General features: G+C 40.2%; 2 protein-coding genes across 3 annotated transcripts; both read left to right on the forward strand.

Annotated features, from left to right (window-relative positions):
- The first annotated feature begins 4,182 nt into the window (after window positions 1-4,182).
- On the forward strand, window positions 4,183-11,348 carry LOC128745513 (pickpocket protein 28). Its single transcript, XM_053842588.1, is given in 8 exon segments — window positions 4,183-4,388; window positions 4,456-4,846; window positions 4,906-5,057; window positions 9,011-9,166; window positions 9,261-9,429; window positions 9,940-10,141; window positions 10,835-11,006; window positions 11,081-11,348. Coding segments are annotated over 8 exon segments (1,716 nt in total).
- Window positions 11,349-19,911: 8,563 nt separating this feature from the next.
- On the forward strand, window positions 19,912-22,650 carry LOC128733145 (triosephosphate isomerase). 2 transcript variants are annotated; one of them, XM_053826773.1, is made up of 3 exons: window positions 19,912-19,941; window positions 20,070-20,307; window positions 20,728-22,650. In XM_053826773.1, exons 2-3 carry the CDS (start codon window positions 20,119-20,121, stop codon window positions 21,280-21,282), a joined length of 744 nt encoding a protein of 247 aa, XP_053682748.1. In that variant the 5' UTR covers window positions 19,912-19,941; window positions 20,070-20,118; the 3' UTR covers window positions 21,283-22,650. The 2 variants fall into 2 exon arrangements, with proteins under 2 accessions (XP_053682748.1, XP_053682749.1); XM_053826774.1 differs by lacking the exon at window positions 19,912-19,941 and having other exon boundaries at window positions 19,960-20,307.
- Window positions 22,651-23,968: the final 1,318 nt, after the last annotated feature.

Raw genomic sequence — 23,968 nt, forward strand, 5'->3', positions numbered from 1 at the left:
GATGGAAGATTGTAAAACTTAAAGAAAAACAACTTGGAGTTAATGCTGACGAGATTCTGCGATTACTAATAATGAAGAAGGTGAAATTGTGGGTCAAATAATTATAGCTCTTGAACCTGTTTAAGGCACAGTAGAGCATCTTTGCCGTGAAAAAGTTTCATAGTAAGAGCTAGACGTCGCGTTTCAATTTATTTTTGAAAAACTTGATATTTAAAAGCCACCAAATTATTCGAGGGTCTCAAATAACGAATTTGAGAAACAATAGGCCGTATGAATAAAAGAGTTAGAGCAAATGCTCCCATACGATTTAAACGGGAAAAGTAAAGTAAACTATTTTATTCATACGGCCTAATATCAGGGCCCAGCAACGTCACTTATAAGTAAATCGCTACTCAACAATGAAGTAATGAAGCTTCAACTTTGTTTTAAAACTGGCTTCAATCAACCTCAATAAAACGGTTTTCACTTCTTCATGTCGACCGATTTTAAAGTTTCATTTGTTAAATCATTGTCTATCAAATATTCAGTAGAAGGCCAGCAACTTTCAATGCAATTGAATTGAATTTAAGTAACATTTCCTACAATTTAGCGCATATTATAATCAACCTACTCAGCATCGACAAATCGTGCCTTATTGTCAATCGTCGTCATTTGAAATAGTCACTAACTTCAGCTGAAGCTTGTTTAAAACGTTCTGTTCATTAAATGAAACAAATCGCTTCATGTATAAAGCGAAGGTAAGAGAAAGTCAGCTTCATTTATTTGTTTCGAGGATGCCGAGCCCAAGTCAGAATACGGGAATATTTCCACTTTTTGGGCATTCTTGCCATTAAAGGATCTGAAGGATTAAAGGAAAGACTTTGGAATATTTTTCAAGTATTTCGAGTGATACATTGATCAAACAAGCAGATAAAATTCCAAGCTCTGCGAATAGTGGGATTGATAATAGACAAGAGAAAATATCTGTGAACGATGATGAAGAGGATAACGCTATGCAAGGATTCTGCTCTGGGGATGCAGGAAAATTCGTGAAGAGACAATAGGAGACCGGGGCATTTAATATGCTGAAAGCTACAATACCGAGACATTTAAAAATAGTTAAAAGCGGGTTTCCCTACTATAAATCTGAAGAAATGAAAGAACAATTCCTGATGTGCTTAGAGCTGTTTATCACACTTCGATGAAAGCAGAAGTTTTTTCAATCGTTAGAAGCACTGGCAATAAAATCTAGCAAAGGAAATAAACCGTATAATAACCGTAACCGTAAGCGTATTATATCTGCAATTCTACTTTGCTAAGCAACAATACTGAAACTAGAGTTTGAAAATAGAGACATTTACCGAAAAACATCGACATTTCTATTGATTCCGAATAATCTGTCAATACCGGTATTTTACCGGTACTACCGGTATTTTCTACGCCAATACCGAAATACCGGTTTTCACCAAAAGCACCCAATACCGACAGCCCTAATATCCACACTAATTCATAATTTTTCATTAAGAATTAACCTTGAACTTACTTTACTAAAGTAAAGTAAGTATATACACACTAATTCATAATTTTTCATTAAGAATTTACCTTGAACAGGTTTGGCATGCACTTTTCGCTTCGATTTTGCTCTTTTGATTACTGCACCTCAGTCAAGCAAAATTTGAAAAGGTGATGTAAGGGGTATTTGTAGAACAAGTGATTGTGTACAATATTGCTGAAGGAAGTAATGGTTTTTATTTTGTATTTACGGCGCTATAGGGCTGCAACACCGTTGGTAGCTCTTTTTGCTACAAATAGGGTAGCAACCTTATAGCACCGTAAATACAAAAGATAAAACATTACTTTCTTCAGCAATATTACAAATAATAACGAATTCTAAAAAATCGAAGCGAAAAGTGCATTCCAAGCCTGACCTTGAACCATTGAAAAACAAGTGTCCACTTTATAAAATGAGCATTCCTTTAGGACAATATTATACCAGTTTTCAATTCATTTTGAACCAAAATGCTCTTAATGTCAAACCTCCACAGCTTAGCCGTTTGCGAGATATTCTGAAATTTATAAATCTCTTCTCTTTGGAAAATTACGCCAATGAGAAATCGTCTATGCGCCATAGGCAAAGGTATGGCAGATGAATGATGTATGTAAATGCATGGTTTAATTTGTACATATAATATACATACATATGTCGGAACTCTGTGTGTTTCCCATATAGTGTATTTTATCTGTTAAATGTGGTTACATTACTTCGTTCGTTTGTAATTAAGCAATAACATCAGTCAACTGAACTGGATTTATTTATCGACGTAATGACTCTTTTGAAGGCAATACATTCAAATACATTTTTGGTATTATTACAATTCTAAGCATCTTAATTACATACCGTTATTCATTATTCAAGAAGGCAAACCAAACAAATCAAAAGGCTCCAGAACGAACACGCTCTGGACAAATCCGTTTTCGGCCCACGACGCCTGGTTCAATCACTCAGATCAATTAAAACCAAGCATCAGACATAAATGGACGCCAGTACATTTAGCTCATAAATTATGAACAGTTTAATTTCGACCAAATACAGACGAACAAAAACACTCGACACCCATAGCTCCGAAGGGCAAATGATTTTCCCGCTTTCCCGTTGCTCCCCTTTGCTGTGTATTTGTGACTCCAAAGAAGAAAATGAATATTAATACCCTCACTCTCGCCATTTCGTCGGTTTCTAGCAAGTCTTTGCGGAGTTCGTTTAAGTTCCTGTACCGATAAAGCCCCAGGCCAATGGACGTAACGCTCCCAAACAATATCCTCGATAATATTACGTGACGGCTGGAGTGAGTAAACGTGCTTCTTGCCAGATTAAAAACTGGGAGTTCGAATTTAAAATAATCATTTACAGTTTAAAATAGTATTTTTGTTTCCCTTCCGTGCGCAATTTTTAGGTGCTATTTAATCGTCCAAAAATAATATATTGTCGTTAATTATATTCATAAGAAAATATTGGTTACTGTTAAATATACGAATTTCAAATAAAAGTATATCAACAAAACTGCCTCTCTGTTATTTTTATTTTTTATTTTACAATAACCTCTGATAGTCTGTGGTTAAATCTCCCTTGCACCACAGTAGAATGTTTATTCGAAAATGAATCCCTACTCCATCGTCGTTAGTTGGAGCTTTGATTATCCTTGTTTTTTCTGCCATTTTTTCTCTCTCTATGTTGTCATGTCTCACTCAATATTTCATTAGCCGAACTTAGGAACGATTATCAGCTTAGTAATAACTGGAATGCTTTTTTACGTACATAAGCACTGGTAAATCGCCCTGGCGCACCCCAAGCAAATGTCAAACCGTCGAAGGATTGCGTTATTAAACTTTTGCTGGCGAGTAAGAGTAACTTTAACATATCTGAAATTTGTTTTATGGCATATTTCAATAATTTTCATTGACCTGAATAATATATGTTTCGGTAGCATTTTTCAATTATTTCACCTCTAATAATGTGTCACTACAAAACATTTCTCGTGATATCAGCATTTTTCCTTCCTTTTAGAATAAGCAGTAACGGTTTTGTTTCGTGAAATAAAGCAAACGATGATTGTCAGCACTAACGATCAAACATCTGCGATTCAATGTTCACAAGTGAAGTTAATGATGAACATGGTGGCGTGCCCTTTATCCTTCGATACACCCCCGCAGGTACGCCACACAGATAGACAGGGCAAGTACAAAAAGGATATTTTCCAACCACAGCAAACAACGCTCCTGGCTGAAGTGGAAAAACGAGGAAAAATGTCACCGGCATCGAAACGAAGAAAAGACGACTTTATCAGACTTTAGTCGTAATCAAACAAGCTCTCCGATTGCAGTGCGAGACCTTTTCCATCCGGTTTCGGTTGAGGTTGTATGCTCAATCCGGAGCCTGGTTTGCCCACTGATTGTAAGAAAAACTACCATCATCGATGTACATACCTGTCTTTGATGTTGCTGTGCACTCTGGAACACACAGACATTCATCTTGTATTTTTTGTTCTACAACGAGAAACATTGGAGCGAGAAAATATCGTCAAATATCCATTTTTTCTCCCTTTTTTCAAGCGCCCTGTTCTGCTGGAACCGTTCCAAACGTTCGCAATAGAACCAACAAGAGGAATTTTCAAGAGCTAGACTTAGATATCGTCTTCATAGCCCACGATGGTTAGGGAAATAAAAGAATACTACCGTAACGGAATTTTTCTATCAACTGTATCAAGTGATACCTTAAACAGCGCTTTTAGCTGGAGGCCCGGTGGCTCCGAGGATAGATATAGTTTCAAACGTGAACTCTATCAACTGTTGAACAACTGTGTGACTCACTGTTACCGCCAGATAGTGCAAGAAAATCGCAGCTTTTGGGAACGGTTCGTAGTCCTTTTATGTTCAAAATTGTTAAATCTATAACTCACATCAATTGGTAAAACTGTTTAGATTGATGTGGTTCCTAATTCTGGTGTTGGCCACAGCAGCCCTGATAATCATACTGATTACCGCCTGGAACAGCTTCACTGCTAGTCCACTGGTAACTACCCTGCACGACACATTGTACCCGATCAAAAATGTGCCTTTTCCGGGGATTTCGTTGTGCAACAACAACAGAATATCTCGCGACGCCGCTGTCCGATATGCCGAGGATCTTAGCCGCAAGGACCCTGCCGGTCGCAACGTAAGCTTTTTCCTGAACAACATTAGGCTGCTAGGAAGATTGTATCAGTACGAATATGATAACGTGCTACAAATGGCGCAGTTCCAGGATTTTTTAGATCAGCACGACGTAAACAATATTACCGGTGTTCATAACATGTACGATACACTAGAGAAGGTAAATTTTATTTGAAAAAATTACACTAGGTGTGCTATAATTTGGGTCCCATCTTTCAGCTTTCACCTCGTTGTGAACAGATGCTGCTACGTTGCTTCTGGAAAAGTATCGAACTACCTTGTATGACAAAAACTGACATGTTTGAAGTCAGACGAACGCAGTATGGGTTTTGCTGTACGTTCAATTTTATTGGGCACAACGAGGATAATGAGTGAGTAACAGAAATAAATGTTCTACTATATTTAGTACTAGCTGCTTGCCCGAACTTTCTCGGGGCCCATTTGCATCTCACCCACTTTTACATTGTAACGAAAATTCTCATAATGTAACAAACAATATCTTTTTATTCATTTGAATGTGTCTACCCTTTGTCAGCTTCCCCTTTCTGCTGACCCCCAGCAACTTGTAAATCTGTCTTCTGTTCGATAATTCCTATAAAAAGATACAAACCCTTTTTAATGTTTTTGAACCTCCATCTTGTCAATGACCACCCTATTCTCACTTTCAGAAATCCCCTCCCCTTTACCCATTCGAACCTTGCACCCCTTTGTAAGAGGCCACCTTACCCTTTTATCTACCCCCCCCCCCCCTCCGCGCTGATTCTTGATTCTTTTATGTCAAAGAACATGTGTGCCAAGTTTGATGAAGACCGTTTCACACACCTTTGTCTCAGATGGCTTTGCACGCAGAATTGGTCAATCCGACACGCCGGTTCCTCAATCGGAGAGCCATGAACTTCCGAAACGTATCGCAGGTTTCGTTGGCCGGATTGTCAAGCACAACTCGACCCAGTGATGGCCAGCAAATCGATGGACTTACTGTGCCAATGTCCTGGTCCCGCAGTTAGCACTTCTCTACCGAGGAAACACTCAACAGAATGCTGATAGTGGGGTCAGTCCCGGCGTAGTGGTTAGCATTCACGCCTCGCACGCCGAGGACCCGGGTACGTGCACAGCTCGTACCTCACCTCGGAAGTACCGATGATGAAAAAGACGAATTTTACGCGCAGTTGAAGCATGAACACGACCGCTGCCCAAGGCATGATGTCAAAATTATCATCGGGAACTGTAATGCTCAGGTTGGTCAGGAGGAGGAATTCAAACCGGTGATTGAACGGTTCAGCTCACACCCGCAAACGAACGAAAACGACCTAAGACTTGTCGACTTCGCCGCCTCCAAGAACATGGCCATACGTAATACCTTCTTCCAGCATAACCTCTACCACCGGTACACCTGTAGATCACCCAGCCAGACAGAATCACAAATCGACGACGTTCTGATAGATGGTCGGCACTTTTCAGACATTATTGACGTCAGAAACTATCCGGACGCTAACATTGATTCGGATCACTACCTAGTGATGGTAAGAATACGTCAAAAACTATCTATTGTGAACAACATACGATACCGGCGCCCGCCACGGTATAATCTAGCGCGACTGAAGCAACCGGATGTATTTCTTGAGGACTGTTGGAAAGCCGTGAAAACAGCCATTAACAGCGTAGTGGGGAATAGAGATGGTCGGGTAGCAGAAAATTTTCCCGAAACCCGCACCCGTACCCGTACCCGCCGGGTTCGGGTCGGGTTCGGGTATTGAAAAAAAATAATTTGCGGGTTCGGGTCGGGTACGGGTTCTTAATTTTTGTTTTTGAAACCGGGTACGGGTCGGGTCGGGTATCTCTATTGACCACATTTAACACTAAAGATGGTCGGGTACCCGGGCCCGTCCCGTGCCCGTCAGGTTGCGGTCGGGTTCGGGTACCAAAAATAATAAACCTGCGGGTTCGGGTCGGGTACGGGTTTTTAATTTTTTTCTTGATCGGGTACCGGTCGGGTTCGGGTATTCAAATTTTCATACCCGACCATCTCTAGTGGGGAATGTCCTAGGTCGTGTGCCACCGAATCGACGTAACGAATGGTTTGACGAGAAATGCCAGCAGATATTGGCTGAGAAGAATACAGCGCGGGTACAAATGCTGCGTAGAGCCACCCGTCAGAATATGGAACGATACAAACAGAAGCGGAGACAGCAAACCCGACTATTCAAGGAGAAGGAGTGCGAAGAACTCGATCAGCTGTACCGCTTTCACGACACACGGAAGTTATAGCAGAAACTCAACGAATCTCGCAAAGGCTTTGTGCCACGGGCCGAAATGTGCAGAGATATAGATGGAGGTATTTTGACAGACGACCGTGCGGTGATCGAAAGGTGGAAGCAACACTACGATGAACCTGAACCTGAATGGCGTGCAGGCGGAAGACCATGATAGCGGAGGAAGTGACCACATTTGTGTAGCAAGCAAAGCCACCGATAAGGGAAGTTAAAGAAGCCATCCATCGGCTGAAGAACAACAAAGCAGCGGGAAAGGATGGCATTGGAGCAGAACTTATTAAAATGAGCCCGGACAAGTTGGCCGGCTGTCTGCATCAACTGATTGTCTAGATTTGGGATACGGCGCCTCTACCGGAGGAGAAAAAACACGGGGTTATCTGCCCTATCTACAAGAAAGGCGATAAGCTGGATTGTGAGAACTACCGAGCGATCACTATCCTGAATGCGGCCCAAAAAGTGCTGTCCCAACTCATCTTCCATCGACTATCACCAATAGCCAATATATTTGTTGGAAGTTACCAGGCCGGCTCAATGAAGGGTCGGTCTACAATGGACCAAATCTTCACCCTGCGGCAGATCCTCCAGAAGTGCCGCGAATTCCAAGTCCCCACGCATCACCTGTTCATCGATTTCAAAGCCGCATATGATAGCGTAAACCGACAAGGGCTGTGGAAAATTTTGGACGAAAACGGCTTTCCGGGTAAGGTTACTATACTTATCCTGGCTACGATGGATGGGATCCAGTGCTGAGTGAGAATCTCGGGTGGATTGCCGGACCCATTCGAATCTCGCAGGGGACTACGACAAGGAGATGGTCTTTCCTGCCTGCTATTCAATATTGCGCTTGAACGTGTTATAAGACGAGTGGCGATCGAAATGCGGAGCACGATTTTAAATAAATCCAGTCAATTTATTTGCTTTTCTGATGACGTGGATGCTGTCGGCAGAACATTTGAGGCGGTGGAAGATCAGTACTAAACCAGACTAAAACGCGAAGCAGAGAAGATTGGATTGAAGATAAATACGTCTAAAACGAAGTATATGCTGGCGGGCGGGACCGAGCGCGACAAGGCCCGCTTGGGCAGTACCATGGTAATCGACGGGGATGAGTTCGAGTTAGTCGACGAGTTCGTATACCTTGTCTCACTGGCAACAGAGGACAACAATACCAGCCGTGAGATTAAAAGGCGTATTATCAGCGGAAGTCGGGCCTACTACGGACTACACAAACACTTGCGGTCGAACAATCTGAACCCCCGTACAAAGTGCACACTGTACAAAACGCTAATTAGACCGGTTGTCCTCTACGGGCACGGAACGTGGACACTGCTAGAAGAGGATCTAGGAGCACTTGGAGTTTTCGAACGGCGGGTGCTAAGAACCATCTTTGGCGGAGTGCAAGAGAACGGTGTATGGAGGCGAAGAATGAATCACGAGCTCGCGCGTCTCTACGGCGAATTCAGAAAGTGGTTAAAGCTAGACGGATACGTTGGGCAGGACATGTTGCTAGAATGCCAGACAACTATCCTGCAAAAATCGGTTTCGCATCGAATCCGGTTGGAATAAGACGAAGAGGGGTACAGCAAGCGAGGTGGCAAGTCCAGGTGGAGCGAGATCTGGCGAGCACTGGGTGCCCGCGGAACTAGAGACCAGCTGCCGTGGACCGAAATAGATGGAGAAATTATATTGCGCAGGCCTTGTCGTAAGACGTTAAGACGAAAATTAGACAAATTCTGGATAAATTTTAGGAAAATCCTGCAAAAGAATCGTTTTTATTCCTCCACAACAAAAAACAACTTCAACGGTTACAAATTAAAGTACCTACTATGTATTGAATTGTTCAGCGGCAGAATGGTTCACAAAAGACTTTAAAATTGAAAATATTAAAATTCTAAATAATCTTAGCTCAATTTGTGCGGAAAGTAAATGCACCAAATAGGAAAACAGATGATCAAGTTAAACAACCGCATCAACAGCAAGTGCAATGTGTGTGATATTAACTTACTCGAATTTTAATTGAATTTTTTTTCTCGTTGTCATCCCCAATAAAGCATTCATCCATCATCGTATTACCTGGATATAACCGGTCCAGAGATGGGATTGGTACTATTGCTGAATGGTTCCACGAATGATTACTTTTACAATATATACAATAACATTGGCTTAAGTGTGAGTAGAACATACACAACTATAACTGTTTGCATATCGTTTAACTTAACTATGTTCAAATTCAAAACTACACAACCTACTCCTACTTCACAAACATACAAAAACATTGAATCAATCGCTCTTATTTTGAAGTTAATTGGTTATTTTACAGCTACAAATATTTGATCCATCGGAAACACCGGATGTATCAGCAGGCGCTGTGAACGAGCAATTTGTGCACCTCGGCAGTGAAACCTTCATCCGCATCGATGCAATTACAATACACAGTGAACCGGATGTGCAACGATATTCCAGAGCAACTGTAAGCTGTATCAGTTTCTAACATTCATCGATACTCCTGGAGTGTTATGTACTTATTGCACCTAACCTAAACTACACGTGTTTTGATTTGGTCAAGTTATCGGCCCAATAAACCCCCGAAACATCTCTGTAGTAGGAGACATGCAGTGCTAGCATTTCCTACTATCGCCATGTATTCTAAAATTAGCATAAAGTAACCATGGAACCAGTAACCGTACCCCACCAGCAGCACTCTACTGGTGGGGTAAAGATAATTACACGAAAAACATGGCCACAAAGCTTGTCCATTTTGGATGATAGTGAATAACCGTTAGATGGCGAGAATTCATTATGATATATTTCCTATCAGCTGATTCGAAAGCAAAATGCTAATTAGTTCTCTTGACCATTGTATCAATACTGCACACTGTTTTCATAATTTAAAATTCTCATATAGGTATAGTTCAAACCAATATTTTTACGCTACGGTTCATCTGACTTGAGCTTTTTTCGAATTTCCTCTCCCCGAAAGCGCCGATGTGTATTACGAAATGAGCTGCTCCGATATGGTGGCCTGTATGCTAGAAGTAACTGTGTGGCCGCTTGCCGCATCCGAAGCGTAATAGCACTGTGCGAATGCGTTCCGTTCTACATGCCGCTGGGTGACACAGTCAGCGACAAGTCCGTAACGATCTGCAATCTGCAGCACATTGCCTGCCTGAACAAGTACAAATGTAAGTAACCGTACGATACATACACATCATAGAACCGCAGAGAATACACTGAATAACAAATCAATAGAATATCATTGCAATTACGTTAAAATGTAATATAAATTAAATTTTCAAACTTGATTGACACACATTAGAAGACTGTACAAAATTACCCTTATACCATGAAAATTATTTGAAAACTCAACGCGCATTCCCCTATTCCGAAGGAAGAAAACAACGCATGATCATATTCCAACTCCTTTCAAATACTTTTCTTAAACAAAAATTAGCAATCAGATTGTTGCCAGTGGGCGTAAATCATTACCCACCGCCTTATTCAGGGGACTGCTGTAGATCACGTTGCTGCGATAAAATGGGCAACTGCAGGAGTCTGCACACAACGAACTTAACTTATGCATTTAACAGTCATTCAACTTTTCGCCACAATCATGGAAAATAAGGCGCCTCCATCGTTTCATAGGAACAAGAGGATGCATGGTTATTTTTAAAATACAAAACCTAAGATTTAAAATATCATCATTCACAGACCCCAATCAAGCGTTGACAATGTTTACACTAATCTCGAATTACATATTAATCAGTTCAGATTGCCAAAACCTTATCAACCGGTGTGATTTTTACCGTTCTACTGTATCTATTTTTTTTTTTCATTTTCGTTTTCTTGGTAAACGTTGGTATTCCCAAACTGGATAGTAAAATGGTCCACCATAATTACCGAAATTTCCAAGATACCAGGTCTGGAAAAAGAGATGGAAGAGTCGCTGTACTGTCCGGAGTGCCTACCGGCATGTTCCGGCAGCAAGTATCAAATATCGTCGTCCGCACTACCACTGATCAAATCCAGACGAAGAGGCTTCAGTATCACGTACGTATTTCCAAGCAGTAAATTTGCAACCCCTCCTACCTGTCCTGTTTTCAATTCCACTTTATAACTTGCAGCCACGGAATCGATGATGTTTCGGACGTCAGTGTAGTGCGTATATTCTTTGGTCAGCCAGAAACGTGGCTCTACAAACAGGACGTCGCATCCTACTGGTTTGAAATCTTCAGCAACTTTGGTGGAATGTGCGGCATAATGGCTGGTCTGTCGCTGATAAGCATTTCGGAAAATGTTTACTTCATCGTCAGACAATTTGTATTGGTTTTACTGAATCGGTTACGGCGACAAGAACGACGAGGGCAACTGGTGAGACCAATTTTACCGTGAATTTAAATTCCCATCAGTTGCCTGACTGTCAACGTTTGGTGCTGCTTACATTCCTGGTGACAGCCGTTAGGATACAGCAGCAGCTGTTGCACTTCACTCGTTCATAATAAGCGGTGGTCTCTGTCGACACTCAACTGGACAATGGTACGATAATATACACAGTACACACCAATATCGGTCTGTCGTCGAGTAGCGCCACGAAAAGCGAGACATTTTCGAGCCTATGGTTACACACTAGCACATGAGAATAGATTTTATTGGGGGAAGGTGTCATCACGAGCACCCGTATGGGTTAACCAGATGCACAATGCGTATTAAAATTTGATTAACATCCACCACTTTGGCGTGTTACGTGTTTGACTAGCACTCTAGAGTGAAAAAGAGAATAAGCCACCTGTCATTGTACAACACGATATGTTCACACATTAGCCTGAAGTCAGGAATATTCAAACTAAAGTAGAGTGAAGCGTGAAACAATAACCGCAGTGTGAAATACAATTTAACAAATTATCAATGCTTAGTTTAATGTGCCCGTGAAGTCTAGAGAAGGGGTAAATAATCTTGTAGGGTGACTTAAAATATTTGTTTATAATAAGATAACCTTTTCAAAATAATAAATATAAATACAATTCATGGAAGTTTTGTTTGCATTACATCACTTCATACGGTCTGCCGTCTGCCCCTTCCAGGGCTGTCCTGCACTCAGTGCACCTGTTTTGCTTTTTTAACTGTAACTGTAACTTTTAGCCCTACATGCATTTGGTAGGGGAACTGTGGGTAAAATAAACAGGGGGGGTAAAATGAACAGGTAGCCAAATTCCCAGTAAACCGATTACAATCTGTTCCAGATCAATAGGTATCTTCTCCTAGAAGTATTTCAAGCTGTTTGAGACAACATGTGGTGATCATAAGCTTTCTAATGTGTGTGTTGTTTGCTTATCACTGTCCTGCGGATCTGTCGAAAATTCCAAATATTTTTATCAACTGTTTGTTTATAATAAACACTAGAAAACAATTGGTGTTTTGGGGACAAAATGAACACTTCACTATGGGGGCAAAATGAACAGTGTGTATAATGATGTTTTATTTTCCATTTATCAGCAGCCAGGACCTAATTACAATTCAATCAATAAAAATGATCGAGTCTCTCGAAAAATGACGGAAAATGACCGATGAAGCGAGTTGAAAGTCAAGCATTGTATGAACGTGGCGAAGATACATTATGTTAACTTTGTGGAGTCCTATTTTAATTCCAGCAGCCTTGTTGAATATATACAGCTTATGTAGAACAATGATAAGGTAAAATAATGTTTAATTTATCCAAACTGCATGCTAACTTTAGTTTTCTATGACATGTTCATTTTGCCCTCACTGCATGTTCATTTTACCCACACGAAAAAAATCAGGCTCGAATGTGACGCTTTCGAAAATAAGGAATTTTTCATGACAAATCGTCCTTTTTCAAACATCTTTATATTTTGCTACGTGGAATATGAATCCAGCTTTCAATTCATGTAGTGCGTTCAGCATTTGGTTGGTTCCTGGGTAAGCAAATGGCGAAATTGCTAAGGGTGTTCATTTTCCCCCCAGTTCCCCTATACATAGGAAAATTTAATTTAACCACGTGCTTCGTTCAATGCATTTGGGTCCGAATTTGAAAAAAACATCATAGAATTCTGTGCTACGGTGGCACACACGCAGAAAGCCGAAAATGAAAAAAATAACGATCAACACAGTTTGAATCGGTTGCCGAGTGATAACCGTGCTTAGAAACAACAACTCAACTCGTTCGCCGAGTGAGTGTATACCGAGTCAAAGAAGAATACGGTGCACAGAGAGCGCTCTTGGTGTACCACTCAGTGTGAACTGGGAGTGCGCCGTAAATACTTAAGATAGAGCAATACTTACTTCAGCAATCTTGTGGATAATAATAGACTCTATAAATGCCCCATACATACCATTTTAGAATTTAGCTTGGTTGAGGTGTTACAGTTAAAAACGCAAAATAGGAGCACTGAGTGCAGGACAGCCCTGGCCCCTTCTAAAGGAGGTGACATTGTGCCAAAACCATAAAGTTAAGCTAAATACCTAATCAATAAACAGTAGTGTATTTATGAACAATACACATGCTGAATAATATGAACTAGTCCGTATGGGGCCGGCCATGAACCACGTACAACAGAACAGAAGCGGAAGTAGAAATCCAAACACGTACATGCTACTTTCTACAGATACTAGCGAACCTAGCGGTAGCGAGTCACTTTTTTCCAGGAAAACACACGACCGCATACGAATGCACACGAAAGCATGTGAAAGCTGCTATGTGATTGGCAGCGAGCGTTCTGCTTATATTGCTGTTATTTGCTTCTATGCGAAACCCTACCCAAAGAAAAAGAAAAGTTATGAATAAATCTATACCTATAAAAAAGGATTTCTGTCTGTCTGTCTGTCTGTCTGTCTGTATGTTCCTTATAGAATCGAAAACTACTGTACCAATCGGCGTGAAAATGTGCATGTAGAGGTTTTTGGGGCCAGGAAAGGTTTTAGTGATGGTTAGAGACCCCTTCCCCACTAAGAGGGAGGCTCCCATACAAATGAAACACAAATTTCTGCATAACTCGAGAACTAATCAAGCAAATAGAACAAAATTTGGCATGTGGGTGTTTTCGGTGACAAGAATTTATTCTATGGTAAATTGAGACCCCTCCCCTCTTTATAAGGGGAATTATAACTCCTCTCCCCTTTAAGAGGGGGGGCTTCCATACAAATTTCCTCATAACTCGAGAACTAAACAAGCAAATGGAACCAAAATTGGCATGTGAAGGTTTTCGAGGGCAAGAAAATTTTCTATGATGAATTAGGACCCCTCCCCACTTTAAGAGGGGGGGCTCCTGTACAAATGAAGTACAAATTTCCTCATCGAGAACTAATCAAGCAAATGGAACCAAATTTGGCATGTGTGTGTTTTTGGAGACTAAATTTTTTTCTATGATAAATTGGGACCCCTCCCCACTTTAGCAAGAACGTTTTCTATGGTGAATTAGGACCCCTCCCCACTTTAAGAGGGGGGGCTCCCATACAAATGAAATACAAATTTCCTTATAATTTGAGTACTAATCAAGCCAATAGTACCAAAGTTAGCATTTAGGAGATTTTTGAGTCTTGAATTTATTTTATGATAGTTAGAGGCCTCTCACCCCTGTGGTAGGGGGATATGGACTCTCATACAAATAAAACAGAAATTTTTGCGAAAAAACTAATCGAAATGATACTTTCCACAAAAAAAGTTTTCCGTCAAACGGTACATTCCGCTTAAGGTTTTTCGCAAAATGATATTCGGCGTAATGTTGTACAATCATGGCGAATATTACTATCCGCTTTCTGGCTATGCAATGAGGGGACAGGGGAGTTGTTTTCTACTTTACTATGAGGAAAAATTGCAAATTTGTATATTAAACTACCCATTCCAGGTAACTAATAAGCCTTAACGTAAGCAGCAAATCAGCGTATCTAGCATTTTATACTGCACGTTATTGTATGTTAGCTTTTTGACTGCATAGGTGTTGTAAATTGGCATCCAAAATTGTATTCAAATTCTTCGTGTCGGTAATTAGCTGTAAATTAGCATTGTCAGCACTATAAGAAGGTTATCAGTAAAGTAGCTGTATATTTTACCAAAATAGCATTAAGTATGCATTAAGTAGCATTTAAGGCGACTTAGATGCTTATTGGCCTATATTTGAATAGCATTGGTGATGCTTATTGGTTACCTGGGATGCTTTCATAGTTACGTAACTGCCAAAATGAATCATCTAAGGTTAAACTTCTCAGAAACTTGCAAAACTCGAGATTGTGACAAAGATCATCCGAGATTCATGATTTATGTACAACACAGGTTAATTTGTGGCAATACGAAGTTTGTCGAGTCAGCTAGTATGTTATATTTCAAATCGTCTTGAATTTGAGCCATCAGTTTGCATAGATCTTGTTCCCTTTTTAATCCTTGATTCGGTGGTTGGGAAGCATAACAGAAAGCGCCTTCTATTTTTTATTAAACACTACACTTCATTTAATAGAACGAAAAGATATAACTTTATTTCTAATCTGTGATCGTATCTATTCTAAGATATACAAGGAAAGTATAGATTGCCCCATGATCGATTGGCTACTGAACTGTATCGTTTGTGTGCGCACGTATATCGCTATTATCATTGTCTCTCGGTGTAATCGATGTTTTAATGTGGGGATGTTCATTTAATTTAAGTTTTACGTTATCAAACGTAGGCTACTAATAAAGAACATTATAATTTTAAGTTAAAGATAAACAGATCTAATTTATTTTTATAAACAAACATTGTTGGTTTTTGGCACAATCTCACCCCCATGACCCATTGTCACCCCGGATGGCGGTAGTAAAAAACATGAGTTTATACTGTACCTTGCGGTAATTCGTTGAGTCCTACGCAAATTCATTTTTCAACAATAATTAGCCTGTATTTATGAAATACATTGAAAATTGAACAATTGACAATTGGACAAAAATGTTGTGGAAGGATTCATCGAAATCACAAACTCCTGAAGAGGAATAACAATCATTCCGAAGACCAAAGTTTTACACATAACTTAATATAAATTACCTTCTAGCCGACCGGTTTCAGGTAATTTATACTTATTTCTAAGAACGAAAAGTAAAGTGCCCTAGCCTTTTATTTATTGTTATTTCATGTTTTAATAGAAGGGAATCAAATACAGCCTGAATTCGTCAATTGAGTCACGACTGCACTCCAAGTTAGAATCGCGATTCGCTATCTGGTGCAACTGACAGTTGACAGATTTTTTCTAAGCTCAAAAATGCGATTTTGGTTATTAAATCGAGCATGGCCTTACTTGCGAACACCCAACTAACGAAGCGCCCAATTAAAAAACCCTCAACTAGCGAATCATTGCTGTATATCGTTAAACAAAGTTTCTTTGAACTATTAACCCACTCTGTTCCAAGGGTGTTTGGATGGTTTACAGTTTCTGGTCATCTGAAAAGGCTATTAATAAGCAATTCGTCAAGTACAACTATACAGCTTTTAAAACAGTGTTTTTACTACATTCTGAAATAAAAATATCCATAAGTATTTAAATGACTTAAAAATTTAATCGGCTGATTATTGTATAGGAAGTCATGGATCACCTGTGCTACCATGGGACAGAGAGGGTTAGAGATGTTAGTTAGAATGGAAATTTTGCATCTCCTATATTAAAAATTTCAAATTAAAGCATATTTGACGGGTGGCAGGCTTACTGACGAGAGGTCGGCTAATATCAGCGGGGTGGTGTGGCTGTCAAACTACATACATTGTCCATGTCCCACTCATTGATTTTAGTACTTTTGGTTCTTGTGCTTACTTAAAGGTTTATTCAATTCAAGACTACTAAAACTAATTAGAAAGCAGTTAAACACAGCCTTTTAGCTAAAATTTAACTAATATTGGCTGTTATTTTCGGTATTCTGGCTGGTTCCAAGTTGTCGCCGCCCATGGATGTTTAATCCGCAAAATTTTAACAATTTCACACCCCTGGCTATCTTGGGAGCCAATCGAGCAGCGAGAGTTGTCAAAAGGGAGCCAATCGAACACGCATAGGGCAACCAACGTATTTTGGACCCCCTCAGCAACTGTACATAATTTGGACACTTACAGCAAAATCAAATGCAACTGTCCAAATTATGCACAGCTGCTGATGGGGTCCAAAATAGGTTGGTTACCCTACTTTTTGCTTAAATGTTTGATTAACAAGTATTGAAATAGTTATGAAATCAACTTAAGCTATTGTCACGCACCTTGAATATTATACTCGGACACAGTGTGTATAAAGCTTTGCAATGCATTTTACACTGATTAAGTTGAAAGATATATCGCTCTATTGTGCAAAATAGATGTAAACAAAACAGAAGCGGATCATGTTGAAAACAATCAAGTGCAGGCAGTTTTTGTACACTGATGCCAAATCGTTGGCTTTAGTTTCCGCGTATCTCTTACTGTGAGTATTATCGATTTCCCACCTTTTCGTACGCGATGAATTATAACCGTCGCGGGCGAAACCATCGCCGGAATCGTCGCGGGGGCAAATATCGTTTATTTTGTCAAGTAAATCAAAAGCTTACGTGCTAGACAAGCATAATATATACTTATAACTTACATACAGCCAAGCAGATTCTTTCTGCGACGATTTCAAGCCACTAAAAAGTGTGCAGCGCGTTTTGTTACCAAAGAAACGGACAATATTTCTAACTCTACTCTCTAGCCGCCATTAAGCGCGCGAAAAGGAGGATTTACCGTACGTGCATACTTTGTCGCGTATAAATACACCCGCTTTGTTGCTGCTGTTCTTGGTTTTTGTATGACGCTGTTGTACGTGTTTTCAAACTGGGGGAAAACAAACCACTAACACAACCACAAATTAGAAAGCTCTATATATTTTTATTTATCAAACGCTATAGAGCTTTCCAGTTATGTGTGTATTGGTGCTTGAAAATGAGGCAAACGACAACAATAAACAAAAGAGATGCATTCCTTTGTCACCAAGGTACAGGATGAATTTCGTCTTCCGCTGGCTTAAATACCAGCAAATTTTCAAAATATGAGCTTGAATTTGGAACAGGATGGAAAATTTAACCGAAATATGTGCTCTGCAGTGTGGCAAACGGAGAAACACAACTTTTAATCGCTATTTTTCGGTTTGTTCCTCCAGCATCAGCTGTTCCCCAAAATGAGGTAAACATCATGTATATTGACCAAACTCGTGACTTTAGTCATGACCTTGAAATGCGGTCAGGCATATATTAATATTTTTTTGAAACGATGATTCTACAATAGAGGTTTTCCGTCAAAAATTTTTTTTTCACTAAATGTTCGGTTTTGACTCTTAGAAATGATACCCATATAAAACTTTCTTTATTAAAGCCTCTAACTACTGTAAAAATGAAAAACTAAAATACGTATATTTCAACCGGTCACTTCTCGGATGTCTTACATGCCTTTTTGTACCAGTGTCCTCTATTTTCACCACTTCGAAACCATTTGTGCCACTCTTTACTCTTGTGGCAAGCAACAAACGAAATGAAAAAGAAGGTAATCATTAGCTTTTCATTCGTTTTATCCTTTTCACTCTACCGCTGATACACATATGTCAAAAACTATTATGCAATGCTGCCAGAAAATCTGAAAATTTTGATAAACAGTGCAGCCGAAACGAATTTTTTAAAACTCAACATTCGTGATTTGGTGAAAAGAAACTCAACATTCTTGCAATTTGCATTGTTTAAAAAATCGTAGTAAATTCTAGAGTCAACGAAAAAAATATATTTTTGCACCATTGTCACTCGTATTGGGAGTACTTTTGAGAAAAAATAAGAAAAGGAGGGGTATGATCTGACGGAAAACCTCTATTGATGAAGGGACGGTAAGGGAAAGTAATGAAGAAGGATTTTTTCCGGGAATGAAGGGGAAGGATGGAAAGGAAGGGGGGGTAATAGATAGCTATGCTTAACAAGTTGTCGTTGTGACTCCTACCTTTTGTCCAATGCTGGAAGGTGCATGGGTCGAACCAAGCTGTAATCAGAGATTATAACCGGATTTGAACCCACATCACCTGCCAGGGCGTGTCGCTCACTTGCCAGGGCGTGTCGCTCACTGGTGGTTCAAAGGTACACGGGTACCAGTGAGCGACACGCCCTGGCAGGTGTTGTGGGTTCAAATCCGGTTATAATCTCTGATTACAGCTTGGTTCGACCCATGCACCTTCCAGCATTGGACAAAAGATAGGAGTCACAATGACAACTTGTTAAGCATAGCTACCTATTACCCCCCCCTTCCTTTCCACCCTTCCCCTTCATTCCCGGAAAAAATCCTTCTTCATTACTTTCCCTTACCGTCCCTTCATCAATTGTAGAATCATCGTTTCAAAAAAATATCATGTATATTCACGCGTATTTCTTGTTTGATAGTGTGGGTGCTTGAGCTGTCAGAGAGCTCTATAGGCTTACAAGCAAATTATAGCATCTAAAAATTGTGTAGTTAATGTTTAGCCCTATTAATCCCGAATAAATTAGTTTATTGTTGCTTATTTTGAGTAAACAAAACGTTCTACAGACAGATGGCGGATATATATGCGTGGCGAAAATTTATTCGTTACCCTATTCATCTCTGCATCAGAATGAAAACGCTGAAAACATTTGTCGACCAACATTTGAAAGGGGCGGATAAGCCAACTGTCAAACAGAACGAGTGAGAGTTATTTTTTGCTGGAGCAGCATAGGAAAATGAACTCTCACTCGTTCTGTTTGACAGTTGGCTTATCCGCCCCTTTCAAATGTTAGTCGACATTTCTGAACGAATAATTACCCACCTGACGCAACTGGCAACATGCTTTCGTTATCCAAGACTCAAACCGTACATTTGGTTCCTATCTTTGCGCGAGAAACCAAATGAGAACGAGCATAGTCCTATCTTCTATGCGAATGCGAGAGCCATTTTCATGGTCTAAAGGTCACCTGGAGGTTAAAATTTCTCCATTGCAGCAGGAACTGTAGTGCCGGTAGGAGGTGAAGTTGTTTTCTATAATTTTGCTTTCATTTCCAATTCAATTGAAAACTTTTACTTTCTTTTAATTGAAATGTGCAATCTACATAGTGCCACTGTAGCTAATAAGTAAATCTTTTCCTTCTTAAAGAACGTAGAACCGTGATTACACAATTCAACAACTAAGCTAGTCAGCAAAAATGGGTCGCAAATTTTGTGTCGGTGGCAACTGGAAGATGAACGGCGATAAGGCCAGCATTACAGAACTGGCGAAGGTGCTCAGCACAGGGCCATTGAACGCTGACACTGAGGTGGTAATCGGTTGCCCAGCACCATATTTATCGCTAACCCGTTCCTTACTACCGGATAGTGTGAATATTGCCGCTCAGGTAAGTGTACCCAAGGTCAATTTGAAGGCGTGAATAACACGAAAGTAAAATGATAGGATAGGATAAAAGTATAAACCTAATGATACGAATAGAAACGATTTATGATACCAGAAGAGCGCCGATTAGATCTGATAACATTTTCTGGATGCAAAATGATGCCGCAGTATTTGCCTTTCTAATGCCAATTGCCCATATACCTCGTTAATTTCTGCATTTGTTAATATTTAAAGCAAGTTCAAATCAAATCTATTCGGCTTGAGAAAAATCACTACTCATCCATGCCTAGCACTACTCATCCTTATCATCACAGTAGTAGACTATAAGATAAATGCGGTGCTAGTGCTGGCGTTTTTTTTTTAGATTCCGTTTTAAGAGAAACTATCTTTATCGACAGTTTTAAATTTTTCGCCCTTTTTTCAGAACTGCTACAAAGTAGCCAAAGGAGCCTTCACCGGTGAAATCTCACCGGCCATGCTGAAGGATTTGAACATCGGTTGGGTCATTCTGGGCCACTCGGAGCGACGTGCTATCTTCGGTGAATCGGACGAACTAATCGCTGATAAGGTTGTCCACGCTTTGGCTGAAGGTCTGAAGGTTATTGCTTGCATCGGGGAGACCTTGCAGGAACGTGAGGCCGGACAAACGGAAGCCGTTTGCTTCCGTCAAACCAAAGCCATTGCCGACAAGGTCAAAGACTGGAGCAATGTTGTGATTGCTTATGAACCGGTATGGGCCATCGGTACAGGCAAAACAGCCACTCCAGAGCAGGCACAAGAAGTACATGCAGCTTTGAGGAAGTGGTTTACCGAAAATGTTTCTGCCGATGTGGCTGGTTCAATCCGCATTCAATACGGAGGTTCAGTTACCGCTGCCAACTGCCGTGAACTTGCTGCCAAACCCGACATCGATGGATTTCTGGTTGGTGGTGCTTCTCTAAAGCCAGAGTTTGTTCAAATTGTCAACGCCAGACAATAGATGCCCATAAACTGTATCTGGCGTATTTACATACGTGAATGACGCTATATGTGAAGCTAATCGTTCTCTTGGCGTTTAAAAGTAGTGAAAGATCCAAGACAACCGTTTAACCTCTGAAATAATTACGTATTTGCAAATCATAACTTCTTACCATCTAAGTCAGCGGTTCCCAACCTTTTTTCGGTTCGCGTACCCCCTGACGGATTTCCCTATACTATTCTGCAGCGAACTAAAATTTTGGCGAACCCCTGGGGGTTCGCGAACCCCCATTTGGGAACCGCTGATCTAAGTGATAACATTACACGAAAATTAGTAGTTTGGTCTATTTAGTACATTCGAGAACACCACCCTCACTCTTAGGTTTAATGATCTACCTATTTTCTAGTCGACGGAACAACCATCACCATCGTTGTTAGGAAAAGGCGTTTATATTGTTTTTAGCTAAATAACCGTACACTCAATTCCTTTTTCATATGATTTATGTTTTCGATTATTAAGAACATTAAGAACCGTAACACTTAGGAGCGATTCGCAAATTACACGAGGACAATTATTGTTACAATTACAATTGCGCTGAGTAATCTGCCGAATATAGGAATCATGTCGTTTAGTGACCGCACAACAAATTCGTTGTTTCTGCATAACTCGCAAATAAAAGGGTTTGTTTTGAGCTAAATTTCAAAGTACACAATACCTACATCAAATTCTAATGGTTCTCAATAAATTTGGGTGTCTCCATCAACCATCGCTTCTCGGGAATGAGTTTACCCATTACTACTACGCTATATGAGAATTCGTTCTGTTTTATGCTCGACCCTAATCACAACTTTATCTCAACTATCCACAAATTTCCGATCTCTTAACTCCCTGTTCCGATATCGGTTACCAGGTATCAGAATTCATTTGATCAGCATGATTTATTTTGGCTCTGGGATGCCAAGTGTGTCTATCTTAGCGCAGCATGGAAGGCATAGCTATTTCTTAGTGACGACTTGGTGCCCTCAGACACTCTGATGAACTAAGACATGAAAATGAAATTGGTCAAAAGGGTTTCATGATTTTCTGTAAGTTTAATATGGTATTCTTCAATCGGCAAAATCGAATGAGTTTTGCTCGTTCGAAATAAGTCGAACGAAATAAAAATCCGTTCGAAATATTTACAGAATGGGGATAAGCTGGGGCCCAAGATTAACTCACCTTGCTGGGGCCCTCGCTGAAGTTGTTTGCAGTAGGAATAATAACAATACCAAACTCCCAGATCCTCTACTCCCCTCTCAACCCTATATACATATGTCCCCAATACAAAGACTATAGATTACAAAGGCGCCGAGACACTCAAAATGCGCTTAATTTTGAAACAAAACGGAGAGTACCATTACAAATAAAGGTAACTCTGCTTTCGTTCAAAATTTAGTGGTTTTTGAGTGTCTCGGCGCCTCTGTAATCTATAGTCTCTGTAGTCCCCAGCTAATGCCATACTGGTTTTGTTTAGAGACCGTGCAATAAGTACGTAAGGGCTTTTTCCTCATTTTTGAACCCCTCCTCCCCCCTATATAAGATTTTGGCCAATCCCCCCTCCCCCCCGTAAAAATTCTTAGTAAGATTTTTTGAAACATCAAAATTCAGGTTTTACTTAAAAAGTTAGACATTGAAACTGTTACGGCAGGCGTTACGACCAATACGCTAGCGTCGTATGTTACCGAAGGCCACGCTGGTAAAATGAGAACTGGGACCGGGATCAGCACACAGTCATAATGACAAGATTTTTTTGCATTCAGTCCGTTAATAGATTGTCATCTCTGGATAAGTGCTAATTAATTTTCTTATAATTTTCAACATTATTAAAATAGTGTAACGAATTTAGTTCCAACATTATTAATACGCGGCTGCACGGAGTAGGCAGACCTAGCAAGTGAGGTTAGGAGCACCGTAGGACAAAGAAAGTCACTAAAATTCTTTAAAGCTCGTTATGGAATTAACCATTTAGCTGACAGAACGGCGACTTTTCCTATTTGCCGGTGGCAACAGAAACAACATTGTAACAGGTCAATAAAGTTCAAACAAGTTCATAAAAACCAAAGTTCAAACAAATTCATAAAAAAACAAATAATATCAATTATCTGTTGTAAATCCCTTTATGGCCCACTCACAAACAGAACGTGTTTCAGCATTGAGGTTGACAATAAATGTTGATGTATGCTCAGAAATTCACTAGCGTTCACTTGATTCGCATTGATCCACTCGAAATCGTCTGAACACGTGTCCTCGTCAAGTAGCGTACAAAGAACTTCTTTGCCTCTTCTAGATGGCACGCGACATGGTCTTAAGTTAGAATTGGTACAGCGTTGCATCTAATGTACGGATCAGTAATGACCATCCGCGGTGTCCTTTACGCAAAATACCGAGCCCATTCTGGTCACATGCGGCAGGCAAGAGATCTTTGGGAACAGAAGAACAACCCAAGCAACCAAAAGTTCGAATATTACTTGACACGCGAACTCGAAAGTTCATAATTAGTTCAGATTCAGTTCCGTGGAACTTTCACGCTGATTAGTAGTGTATATCAAGTATATGTGGAACTAAATGCTTTAAGAAGTGCTGCGAGTACTTCATAGATACTTCAAAGCTATTAGGATGCTACATGAAGTTCTGAAGTAACTTTAGTTGCTAACAAGTTCTGCGTGTT

Source organism: Sabethes cyaneus, chromosome 1, assembly GCF_943734655.1.
Source record: "Sabethes cyaneus chromosome 1, idSabCyanKW18_F2, whole genome shotgun sequence".
Lineage (NCBI taxonomy): Eukaryota > Metazoa > Arthropoda > Insecta > Diptera > Culicidae > Sabethes > Sabethes cyaneus.